General features: G+C 34.5%; 1 protein-coding gene across 4 annotated transcripts in view; it reads left to right on the plus strand.

The window, feature by feature from the left end:
* nav1a (neuron navigator 1a) overlaps positions 1-13849 on the plus strand; it is a 259387-nt gene that overhangs the window by 204234 nt on the left and 41304 nt on the right. For all 4 annotated transcript variants that reach the window (XM_056449848.1, XM_056449849.1, XM_056449850.1 and 1 more), the window contains 2 exons: positions 4660-5419; positions 8523-8906. In XM_056449848.1, coding sequence (XP_056305823.1) covers positions 4660-5419; positions 8523-8906 — 1144 coding nt within the window. The remainder of the gene's footprint in view (positions 1-4659; positions 5420-8522; positions 8907-13849) is intronic.

A 13849-nucleotide genomic window follows, 5' to 3' on the forward strand; every position in this document is an offset into this window, starting at 1 on the left:
CTTGCAAGGGTTTATCGCGTACAGTGAATGGCGTTGTTATAGTAAAGCCAATTTTCAAGTTTGCCTAAGATCCGATTGGTGTGTTTTCTCATTCACTTGGAGATCGAGTCACGGTTGATGGCATTTTTGGCCTCGTTTTTTTTTGCCGCATATTTATAAATATCTCTGAGAGGATCCAGATGGCCGTCAGGGTGGGCTCTGCAAGTTTTGCTCATTTTATGTTGTCAGTACTGTAACAGTTGTGCCGTGCTCACTCTATCCAAGAGCTCCGTGACTTCAAGGGTCCTCTGTTGAGTTAATGTCTCGAACGCTTAAGCAGTCTGTCATGTTACAGTGGAGTGAATTAAAGTCAGCAGCATTAAAGCAGTAAAGTGTTTAGCTCATGATGGATTGTGTCCATGTACTGCATTATTCTAATGAAGAGAGCCTGTGCATCTGTTTGTGTTTATGCTGCACATATATTGCAGAGATGAAAGACGTGTAAAAGCTTATAGCAGGGTGTGGTAAATGTGTTTTTTCCTGGACGTTACCTTCAAAGGGCAACACATATGTAATGTAAAGGCTGCTCTTGAGCAGATTCAAAACACCTTGATGGCCATTCAGAAGTAATTCCATACCACCTTACCAGTGTAAATTTGGCTTTAGTGGTTAAATGATCATATACTAGCGCAAATGTGCCATTTTGGGGTCTTTACACAGATGGTTTAATGCTGTTCAGAGAAGTAGCTTACAGTATGCTTTTTTACAACAATCTAAACTGTAGACCCCAGGTGCGTCCCAAATCGCATACTTATGCACTATTCTACGCCATTTTGTTGTATAAATAGTGTAAGAAGTGCATTCACACTGAAAACTCCAAAAATAATAAGTGTACTTTAATTACTCGGATGATGCACTCATTCAGCAGGTAAAATGAAGTGTGTAATGTTGGACACTTCACACACTCAACGACCACAGTTTTGCTCACGTAGCGGAAGAGGCAGAGCTATCGAGCGCTCATGTTGGATTACTTTATTTATTTTGGATTGTGAAAGCAAAATTCTATTACGGTAATGATTATAGCGCCTTCCGATGGTGAATGCGGTTATACTCATGGCAGGTATTATTTGGTAGTTTGATCATTTATTTCTCTTATTTCTCAACTGACAAACGTTATCAGGGAAACGGTTTGAATTTCCACTTAGTAAAAAAACATTAGTGTTCTATTTGGGATGACACTATTCTCTGCTGTTGAGTGTGTAAGTGCATGAGTATATAGTGCATGAGTGCATAGTGTGCCATTTGGGACGCAGCTTGCGATTGGGGATGAAATGGGTAAGAGTAAGAATTTAGTTCATGTTTGAGGTGGTATTGTGTCTCTACAATGAATAGTGTAGGGATCGTCAGACTGATATCACGTCTGCTATTGTCATTCTTCGTTGGATTGGGTATCAGTCAGACAGAACCAATCTAAATCCAGTACTAGATATATGTGCATCACATGCTCGTTGGAAATATGTGCTTTAGATTAGATTTCTTGAAAATAGTATACAGTACGTATGGAGGTACATACAGTACGTTTGACTGCAGTTTCTATGTAAAATGAACACTATAGACAGTATGACACCAAAAGCTTTTGTTCTTTTTATATTATTATATTTGCAGGGACATATTATCAACAAATAAAGGATTATTTTTGTGTTGTTCTTTGCACAATACCATATAAATAGCTCAAATGGTCAGTTTGCTTGGTAGCTAATCTTGTACGGTGTTGTGCTTGTGATGCAGAGCACTCGGGTTCGAGTTTGGTGAAGCACACGATGTTAAATCATGATCGAATGTAGTCACAGTGCACTTGTCTCTTACATTTGCTTTTGAAAACACTATTGGTTGGGATTAGGGAAGGGCTCCTCCATCCGCTGTTCAAAAAGCTCTGCCATCTCATGGACGTGAAGAAGGGGGGCATTTCTGAAACATTCAAAACCTTTGCGCACCCTAAGTCAGTGATTCCCAACCCTGTTCCTGGAGGCACACCAACAGTACATATTTTGGATGTCTCCTTTTTCTGACCCTTTAACTGGGAGTCTCTTTTAATGTTCTGGGGAGCTGATTCATGTGTGAAACAGGAATAGAAAACACTGCCCTAAGTAACATGTACCCTAAGTGCTAAATAAAAAGTTCTTGAAGCAACATGTTTTATGTTTTGCAAAAATGTAAGACATCTTTCCAATTAGCCTGAGTGATATATGCAATACTTTTGTACAGGCTCTGCAATTTATGTTGGCAGATGACCTCATTAAATTGTTATGATAGTTAAAGTATATTTGAGTTTATATACTGTAGATATGGCTATGAGACTTTTGTCTAAATTATTTTTACAGCTTATTATAATCTTTAGTTTCATTTGTCAAAATGAATAAGGAAGAGAAACTTCATATCCAAAAAGTTCGCTGGTTCGGGTCTCAGCTGGGTCAGTTGGCATTTCTTCCCATGTTGACGTGGGTTTCCTCCGGGTGCTCCGGTTTCCCCCACAGTACTAGGTTGCAGCTGGAAGGGCATCCACTGGGTAAAATATATGCTGGATAAGTTGGCGGTTCATTCCGCAGTAGTGACCCTGGATGAATAAAGGGATTAAGCTGAAGGAAAATTAAAGAATGAATTCCAAATCCTTGATTTTTCTTGCAAAAAGTTTCACTTTAAATTATTTGACACGTTTTTGTTGACAACCTGTAAATGTTTGGATTCACTACAAGCTGTTCACACACTGGCAATATATAAGTAAATAAATAAAATAAAATAAATAGGTAAATAAATAAATAAATTAATTAATTAATTGAAAAATAAATATTTCACCAGAAATGTACTCAAGTGGTTCAAAATATTTATTTTTTATTTTCTTTTCTTTGTTTTTGTAGCACAAAAGATATGCATTTATATTGAAAGCGATGTTGGAAACCGGTAGCCATTAAGATCCCTAGTATTTAAAAAACCAGTAAGTAAATGGCTACCAGTTCCCAACATTCTTCAAAATATCTGTGATAAACAGGAGAAAGAAACTCAGACCAGTTAGGAACAAGTAGAGGCATAATTAGCTTAAATAATTTTAGATTTGTTTTATTAATCTATAATATTAATGTATAATATTAATGCATTTATATTTATTTTTATTTATTTATTTATATATTTATTTATTATGGGCATTCTTCCACCATTTTTACTTTGCAGTGTGATTTCTTCTTTTTTTTTTTTTTTTTTTTTTTTCATTTTTCAAAATTAGTCGTATGTACACAGTACTGAGTAGAACATGAACAGTATACAGTATTTTAGGGGGGAAAAAAAGAGAAAATAGAAAAGAAAAATAAATAAATAAAAATTATAAGATAAAAAAGAAATAAAAATAAAAAATTAAATTAAAAACAGCAGTGTGGTCTAATTCAAAACAATATTACAATATTGTGGTGTGTACAATTAAGGATACATAGTAGAATTATAATCAATGCCAAGACAGTTCAAAGGAATTTCACACATTTTCTGAAATGACTTGGATTTTCCTTTTAATATATGTCAAATTTTTTCCATCACTATGGTGTCTTTAATCAGCATTATCCAGTCCTTGACAAGAGGGGGTTCTATCCCGACCCATTCATTCATAATTATTTTCCTCGCCAGCATCAGTAGAGAATTGAAGACATCTGAATTTTCCAAAAAAGAGAGGGGCAGAATATCTAGTAAGCACTTTAGTGGGGAGGCTGTAACCTTCTTTTTATGTATAATGGACAGTTTGTCACAAATGTCATTCCAAAAATCTGCAATCAAAGGACATTCCCACAGACAATGAAAAAACGTGCCGATACTATTATTGCATTTTGGACATTGAGGTGAAACAGTGTCATTTATTTTACTATATTTATTTGGGGATATGTAGGCTCTATGTACAATATTAAATTGCATTTCTTTAAATCTGTTGCAGACTGAAATATTCAAGTCTGAAAATATCTTACCACACATTTTCATTAATGTCACATTTTAAGTTCTTACTCCATGCCTTCTGCAATGGAATCAGATTGTCTGCTTTATACTGGTTTATCATGGAGTAAAATTTGGATATAAAGTGCTTAACTTCAGTATTCTTAAGAAAGAATTTATTCAAAAATAAATCTGAGCTATTCAAGGTAAGACTGCCGTGTCTAGTATGAACAAAATGTCTTATCTGCAAGTATTTAAAGAAATCATTTTTAGGGATATTATGCTTTAGATACAGCTCCTCGAATGACTGCAGTGTGATTTCTATGTTTTGAATGGGATCAAATTGGAAAATATTGCTCTATATGTTTAGATATATGACAAATTAAGAGTTCAAATGCAATAACTTCTAAGTGCTGTCTAAAATTTCCACCAAAAATGTGCATTTTTTTTCAACCTTCTGTGTTTATGTTGAGTTATTTCACTTTAAATACCAAGAAAAGAATTTATTCTTTGCCATAAAAGTGAAACTACTGAACATTCACAGAGGAGCCTGTTAAAAATTCTCATTTTAGAAGAAATATTGGACAGCATTTAGAGGTTTTTACATCTGAACTCTTCAAATGTCCTTTAACACCAAAAGCTCCTTTATCTTAGTCTGATGTTTGTAATTCTTCTTGATACAGTCTAATTGTGTTTATCTCTGTTTGTCTACAGTCCCAAAGAATGATCAGCGAGTTGCGGACAAGGCCAAAATGGCTGTGAAATCATCTGGACTGCAGCGCTCCAGTTCAGATGCAGGAAAAGACCGTGGGGAGCACCGAAAACCTCCATCCGGGCTCATCCGTCCCTCCGCTGGCACCACTAACTCCTTCGGCTACAAGAAAAACACTCCAACTACCGGCACTGCCACTGTTCTTACAACCGGACCAAATACTGTCCCAGTAGACTCTTCGATTGTGAACAAAACTCCTAAAACCTCTGGTATCCCAGTGAAACCTTCTGCTGGTGGAGGACGGAAGACCAGCCTGGACGTTTCAAACTGTGATCAAGGCTTCATGGCTCCAAATGCACGAAACAACATCCAATATCGCAGCCTTCCAAGACCTGCTAAAACCAGCACTTTAAGTCTAACAGGAGGCCGCCCGGGTGCTCGTCCCGTCAGCAGTAACATTGACATTGGTCTTCAGGGCCTGAAAACAGTCCCGGCCCCGTCCCGACTGAAGGAGCCAGGCAAGAGCTCGCATCGGGCCAGTACAGGCGGCTGCACTCCGGTCAACCAGACGGACAGAGAGAAGGAGAAAGCCAAAGCAAAGGCCGTAGCGTCTGATTCTGAGTGTGGCGGAGGAGGACTGATGAAAAATGGCACACTGACACCCACTCAATGTGCGCTGGAGCCTCCATCCAAACTGCTGGGGCTTCGACAACCCTCCAGTTTGGGGAAATACTCTGAGCTGCCTTCTCCAAACTCTCAGAGGTCAGAGAAAATCTTATTCTTGCTTGTTATTTTTAGTCATAATTTGCTAATTTGAATGATATATGTAATGTTCTGGGAGGCACGGTGGCTCAGTGGTTAGCATCGTTGCCTCACAGCAAGAATGTAGCTGATTCGAGTCCCGGCTGGGCCAGTTGGCATTTCTGTGTGGAGTTTGCAAAGAGAGATGCGCTGAATTAATTAAATTGTCCATAGTGTAGGAGTGTGTGTGTGTGTGTGTGTGTGTGTGAATGTGAGCGTGTATGGATGTCTCCCAGTACTGGGTTGGGGCAGGAAGGTCATCCGCTGCATAAAACATATGCCCGAATAGTTGGTGGTTCATTCCGCTCTGGCGACCCCTGATAAATAAGGGACTAAGAAAATGAATGTGATGTTGCGAGAGCGTAACGACTAGGGCTGAATGATAAATCATATGTCATTGACATGCGAAGTACTCTATCAGGCCCGTAGCCAGTTATGCGTCAGGTTGTTCGAAAAATCCCCCCCCCCCCACCTACAAAGTTTCAGAATTTGTCCCATACATGAGCTAATTTGTCCTATTTAGACTGCTTTTTCATTATAAATTGTGAGAATAACTCATCAAAGAAGGCTTTAAGATCAAGCAAAATCCTCTGTTGGCTGTTGTTACTTTTTAAGTTTTGGCCAATGTAAACAACTATTTTTCATGAGTCCAACATCTGTGCAAGAAAACACACAGTTTGACGAAAGTAAATTCATCTTTCACTACTGACCGGCTGTATTTTTTTAAAAAAGAGAAAACATTTTACAAGTAACTTTTATTCTAAATTTTGGATGTTATTCATGAAACAAAAAATGACCAATAAAAAGGTGTGAAGCACCAAAAGCGGCCCATATTAAAGTTTATTTTAATACTAATCAGGCTATTGTTGTTATCCATGAATTTTTAATTAAACTTTTTTTACAAGGGAGAATTCTAGAAAAAAATTGTGAAGCTATACATTATTTTTATTATTGTTTATTTATTTGTTAATTTCTTATTCAAATATGAAAATTTAACAGTTTGTTTGTTGTTTGTTTGCTTTATTTATAGAGCACATTTAAAAACAACAGATGTTGACCAAAGTATTTTAAATATAAAAATAAGCAAAATATATAAAACAGATTAGAATTAAAATTAATTATTTGCAATCAAAAAGCAAGAGACAAAAGATGATTTTTAGATGAGACTTAAAAGCACCAAGGGAAAAACACGATGAAATATGTAAAGGCAGACCATTCAACAGACAGGGGGCTGTGGCAGAAAAAGCCCTGTCACCTCTTGATTTTAACCGTGTTTTATGGACAACTAGCTGAAACTTGTTTTCCGACCTGATTGGCCTCAATGAAGTATGCCAGTGAAGAAGCTCACTGGTGTAAATAGGTGCCAGATCATTCAAACTTTTAAAAACAAGTAGCAATAACTTATATTGAATAACAATAAAAGTTAAAAAGTTAAAGTTTAATATGCTGGCCAGACTCTTATTTCCCTAATAAATAAAAATAAGCTAAAGTTTTTAATTAAATTTTACGAATCCAATTTTTTTTCTTAATGATAAATCATGTAATAAATTTGTATTTTAAAGTATGTTTTTTCAAAACTTTTAAGCAAATATTTTGGTACATCAAAAAGTTTGGTTCTGATGACCATCTGACAAGCTATTTAAACAAAATAGTGCTTAAGATATCACTAAAATGCAGTATTTAAACCTCATAATTAAACAAAAAATGAGGCAAATAACTGCAAGAAGGTCCACTTTTTGAGAAAAAAGAACCACCCCTTTCACCATGCTGGCTACGAGCCTGTCTATTGTCTAATGTAACAAATCTAACTCCTCTTCGTGTGAACGTTTATCATGCAGGGCCTGCATGTGGTTTATCTTAAACGTTTTGTCGATCATTTACGCAATTGACAGCAAGAACAAACATAGAAACAAGTCTGATTGACAAGCAACACCTAAATGTGTTCAAAAGAATTTAAATGAACCAAATGGGAGAAATTTTTATACCACATTTCGAAAGTAAAATGTAATTTAATGTTGAAACAAAGACATTTACATGAAGCTTATTTATTTCGACTGTGTGCCTTCGTCAGTGTAATTTTTACAATAAAGGTAATCAAAACAGACAGGGTCACAAAACCTGTCCAGGGTAATCCAAGGAGTAACAACAGAGAAAAAAAGTGATTTTACATTCTGTGCCAAGGATTCAGAGCTTGTGTCAAGAAATACCAGAAGTTTTATTGAAACGTGTTTTGAGGCTTCTATTGTTTGGAGCAAGAGTGTAATTGATGACGTCCGAAGTCTCGTTTTTGCCCAACTGGTTCAGGAATCGGTTCAAATCTCGATGTGACATTGTCTGCTGAATTACACAAGCTTATCAATTGCCCTCTGCCCTTGAAACATTACTTACATAGGCTAAAAATAATTCAAAACATTGAATTAATTAACAATAAACAATTTCATGTGGAGCAACAATTTGATTATTTATTATATTTTTTGATTGTAATGATTGGCAGTTTCCAAGCATATTATATTATATTATATTATATTATATTATATTATATTATATTATATTATATTATATTATATTATATTATATTATATTATATTATATTATAATATTATATTATATTATATTATATTATATTATATTATATTATATTATATCATATCATATCATATCATATCATATCATATCATATTATATTATATCATAATATATAATATTATGTTATTTAATATTAGATTAGATTATTATATTGTATTATATTGTGTTATATTAGATTATATTATATTATATTAAATTATTATATTGTATTATATTGTATTACATTGTATTATATTATATTAGATTAGATTAGATTAGATTAGATTAGATAATGTTATGTTATGTTATGTTATGTTATGTTATATTATATTATATTATATTATATTATATTATATTATATTATATTATATTATATTATATTATATTATATTATATTATATTATATTATATTATATTATATTATATTATATTAACACAAGAAGTTGTACTGTATACATGAACTCATATATCTATAATATCTGTATCATGTCATCCACAGGCCCTCCAGTGCTCGATCTCTGTCCAAGCCTCCTCTCCTAGAAAAGATCTCCTCCACCAGCCTGGAATGTGAGACCTCCAGTCCAGAAGACCATCTTCCTCCAAAAGTGCCGCCGTACTCCAAAGTGCCGGATCTCTCAGGACAGCTGATCTCCAGCTCTCTGAGTCCCAGCCCGGCTCCAGTCCTCAGCATCAGCTCTTCTCAGTGTTTCTCCAGCTCTGGAGGCTCACCCTCACTGTACCCACGTCTCTCTGGCCTGACCCGCAGCATGGAGTCTTTGTCTCTGCAAATGAGTGTGTGTCCTCCAGGCGGTGGGGCGGTGGACAGAGGGGCGTCTGGTGGCTGGACCAACAGCAGGGGATCACTTTCACTCGCAGCTGACAGGTAAGAGGCTGCAGCAGGCCTCTATTTTCTCTGTGTATGCTATTCATTTCATGTGACTACACAAAATATTGCAATGTTATGAGGTGTGGTAGTAAATATTGCAGAAGTAAGATTATAGAATACAACTGGAAATTTTATGTAATTAAATAAATATATTTAATATATTATTATTATTATTATTATTATTATTATTATTATTATTATTATTATTATTATTATTATTATTATTATTAAATTCATTTCATTTTTATTTTGTGTAGTGGTCTGTAGATTAAAAAAAAAAATCCCCCTCTAAGTAAGGGATAATCAACAGCTCACCTTGCATTAAAATCCATGTGGAGACGAAGGACCACAGGACACACAACCTCTGCGAAGTGTTTTTATAAAAATCCATTTAACAAATATTTTTGAACATCTAAAGTAAATAAATCATGTATTTATGCCTCTTTCGAATCAAATTATTAGGCTAGGCAGACTGATCTCATGGAATTGATCCAACAAAAAGACAGCGATCGCTGCTTTAAGTAGAATAACGTTACGAATATTAAAAACACATTAATCTACACAAGTCTTTAGACATGAAATAAAACATTCTCAAAGCTGTATCTTATTAAGCACCAATTCAAGGGCACATAAGATGTATTTTGAAGAGAAAGCAGCAAAAGTCTATCCGTAAAGTGTGATGTCACGCGAAGTGGCTTCCTGGTCCAAGCACTCTATCTTATAGTATGGGGAGACTCAACAAATGGCAATAATAAACGTTTACAAAGCATTGTAATACTTTCAAAAATCATGATCGCAATATATATATCCATGCCTAATATCCGATGACCAGAAAGAAATAATTTTTTTATAAATTGTCAAAATATTGGTATTTGTGATGCAGCAAGTCCAGAGACCAATGTGTACACTATGGTTTTATATAAAATTCACATTAAGGTGTGATACGAGTAAAACGTGTCAGGAAACTTGTGCATATGAAAAAAAAAAACACGTAACAGGTAAGGGAACATTCTGCTTTATTTTTCTTCTTTAAAACAAAAGCAATTAGCCAAACATGCAGGATCAGTGTAATATTACATTATTTACGATCATACTGTAAGTTAATTATGAAACTTTTCTCTGCGATCTGACAAAAAAATGCACCTGAGAACAAATAATAGGTTCAAAAGTCCAAAAACTGACTGTTAGAAACGGTCATGGAGCTGCTTCAGATGGCCTGGAGCTTCCAACATTTTTAAACACATGCTATCCTTATACATAATTTTCTGATTTAAATTTAAAATAACTGTATTCTTGCTTGAAATACTCTTAAAACTTGTTTTTGTGGCATAATTGTTAAGTATTTTTTTGGGAGAAGCGCATTTATTTCAAACTATGAACTGGAACTACCTGTGCATTTCAACGAAAATAATGCACACCCTTCAGCCAATCAGAATCAAGAATTTGAGCAGACCATGGAATAATATAATATATTATGATATAATATAATATAATATAATATAATATAATATAATATAATATAATATAATATAATATAATATAATATAATATAATATAATATGATATAATATAATATAATATAATATAATATAATATAATATAATATAATATAATATAATATAATAACGTTTGATATATTTAGTATTTAGTTAAAACAAATATCACTAAGAATTTTAAATAATAAATATACTACATATATATTAGATATTCTTGTTGATTTATGATAAAATAAGTCGCCTATATATCTTTTTAGATTTCTTATTCCATATGTTTTTTCTATTTTTAATATAATATAATATAATATAATATAATATAATATAATATAATATAATATAATATAATATAATATAATATAATATAATATAATATAATATAATATAATAAAGTTTTATATATTTAGTATTTTGTTAAATAAAAGAAATAGCACTAAGAATTTTTAATAATAAAGTAATGCATATTGTAACCAAGCGGCAACCTCCCGCTCTCCCTCGGGAAGCCAATACGGAAGTAACTAAAACTGCAATTCATCAAAATTCCGCTAGTCCTCGCTCCATAATAGAGCAAGTTGCAATTGAGCCCACTGTTAGAATGGCCAACTTTACAGCAGAAAAAAAGGTGTTTACAGCCTGGTACAAAGAACGATTTTGGTTCCTATATCTAATATTACCCTCCATGACAACTGTGAGGGGGGTGAATTTTTTTATAACTCATCCATTTCCTTTATATTAGGTTATATTAAGTTTGCATAATTAAGGGCGTGGCCACTTGAGTGACAGCTAGGTCTCGCTGGTCGCCGTCACTTCACCTCAGCTGAATCCGGCAGATTAGCCACTGATCTCGGCATATTCATCGTATTTTTGTGTTGTTTTATGTGGCTTTACACAGTCAGCTGCCTTTTGGACTTATTTCTTACAATTATCAGATGATATGGGATGCTGTGTGCACTTAATTGTGCTCACAAACCATTCACGTGGCCTCCGTTTCCCATGTGAGTAAAGTTATATACTTGTATACCATCTCTATAAATGTATTTGTTTTATTTAAGATAATTTATCATTAATATTTTTCTTTAGACCCGTAAAGCACTCCAGAATGTGACAGATTGATTAGCTGTAGGCTCTAGAACAGTCATCTGAAGCGTTATCATGCAGTGTTATGCTTGGATTTCATGAATAGTCTTGCATTTACTAACACAGACTATATTTGAAGTGTTTGGAAGTAATTCGTGTTTTCCTCCTGTAGAAAAACATCATAAGAACAATGTTTAGTGGCTCAATATATTACTACAGTGTTTTTAAAAGTCTAAACACTTTATTGATATTGTGTACAGCCAAGCACATGTGGTCAGAACACAAACGAGTTGCAGGTAATAGAGTATCAAGCGTTTCTCCCAAAGTAAAGTCTTTCTGCCAGGTCTAAGCAAAGTGTCAGCAGGTGTCTGTTACTCCGCTCACTCTCCGCCTTTTTGCCCTTGTTTGGTATCCCGCCGTGGGTGCGATGACGCGCGAACAAAATGGCAACGGTTGGTCGCGCCTACTTGTAGCTTCTTTTGCAGTGTTCAGAAACCTATGGGTGACGTCACAGATACTCCGTCCATATATTTTACAGTCTATGATTGTAACAGATGACTCTGGACAGCGGAAGTGAGAATCTACGTGCAGTTTATTTAAAGAGAAGTCATACAGGCAATGGTCAAAAACAGGGCACAAAGATAACCCAAAAATACGTGGTCAAAATACAGGCAAGGATCAAAATGATAAAACAAGACAGGGTCAAAAGGGTCAAAACAGGGCAAGACAAACAAGGGGAAATGATTTGCAATGTTTATAGGAAGAAACAAGACTCAGCAGTGTGTGTGTGTGTGTGTGTGTGTGTGTGTGTGTGTGTGTGTGTGTGTGTGTGTGTGTGTGTGTGTGTGTGTGTGTGTGTGCGTGTGCGTGTGTGTGTGTGTGAGAGAGAGAAGTGAATATAAAGTCCAGGTGATCAGCAGGCTGCGAATTACAGGGGGGGTTGGGGGGATTGACCCCCTAATTGATTCCTGTCCCCCCTGAAGGACATCATAACAAGATGTATAGTTGGTCAGCCCTTTAATAGTAAAAAAGTTTTCACCGATCTGTATCTTAAATAATGATAATATTAATTATTAAAATATTAGATAATACAAACATGCATTTGGCCACCCCTTTAATGGTTCATACCATTACTTGGGTTCATGCATAATCGCACCAATCAGTCTTTGCAAGAATCATTCAACAGTCTTAACCAGCAGATCTAGAGCAGTGGTCACAAGACAGTTTTCTTGTAAAATAGGTGTTTATAATTACAAAACCTAAAAGTAAAGTAAAATTAGATACATAGTTTGATTAGAAGCTAGTAACCTCTGAAATAATCAGGTTACTATGTGTCAAAATACATTTAATATCCATCAAAACACTGAAAACGTAAATGCGTCTTATTAATACATTTTCTGTCATTTAAATACATAGATCCATTTAATCAACTGAAAACTTAACAAAAAAGTCAACCCCCTAATCGCCTATGTATAATTTGCACCCTGGTAATCAGTCCATGATGAGTTACCATCTGTGTGTGTGCAATCAGAGGGAATCAGGAACTGGATTGTGTGAAGTGCTTGATATTATTTGTAGTCCAGTTCTGTGATATATCTGTAGTTGATGGTGATTGTGACACATATATTTTAGATCAAGTCAAGTCAAGTCTGATATTGTAGATTTTTGATATATATAATATATTTTATTTGATTCATGATAAAAATAAGTCATATGTTTACCAATAAAAAAAATATTTTTTTTTTATATTACTTAATGTATTTATGTTATATTAAATGTAATAATCCAGTTTCTGTAGTCTTCCATAAGTTTGTTTATTTTATTTAATTTAAAACCAAGATGAAGACTTGCTTGCATTGGTTTTATTATTCATTATATATTAGAATAACGCATTAATAACAGTATTGTTATACCCTGTATAGCTAAAATAATTTAGAAAAGTTTAATAAGAAAAGTTTTATTCCCTTTATTAATCGGGAGTCGCCACAGCAGAATGAACCACCAACTTATGAAGCACATGTTTTACGCAGCAGATGCCCTTCCTGCTGCAACCCATCTCTGGGAAACATCCATACACACTCATACACACTCATACACTTCGAACAATTCAGCCTTCCAAATTCACCTGAACCGCATGTCTTTGGACTGTGGGGGAAATCTAAGCACCCGGAGGAAACCCACGCAAACGCAGATAGAACATGCAAACTCCACACAGAAACGCCAACTGACCCAGCCGAGGCTTCAACCAGCGACCTTCTTGCTGTGAGGCGACAGCACTACTTACTGTGCCACTGCATCACCAAATTATTTATTATAATATATTATAATATAATATAATATAATATAATATAATATAATATAATATAATAT

The sequence above is a fragment of the Danio aesculapii genome, chromosome 23 (genome assembly GCF_903798145.1).
Source record: "Danio aesculapii chromosome 23, fDanAes4.1, whole genome shotgun sequence".
Taxonomy (NCBI): Eukaryota; Metazoa; Chordata; class Actinopteri; order Cypriniformes; family Danionidae; genus Danio; species Danio aesculapii.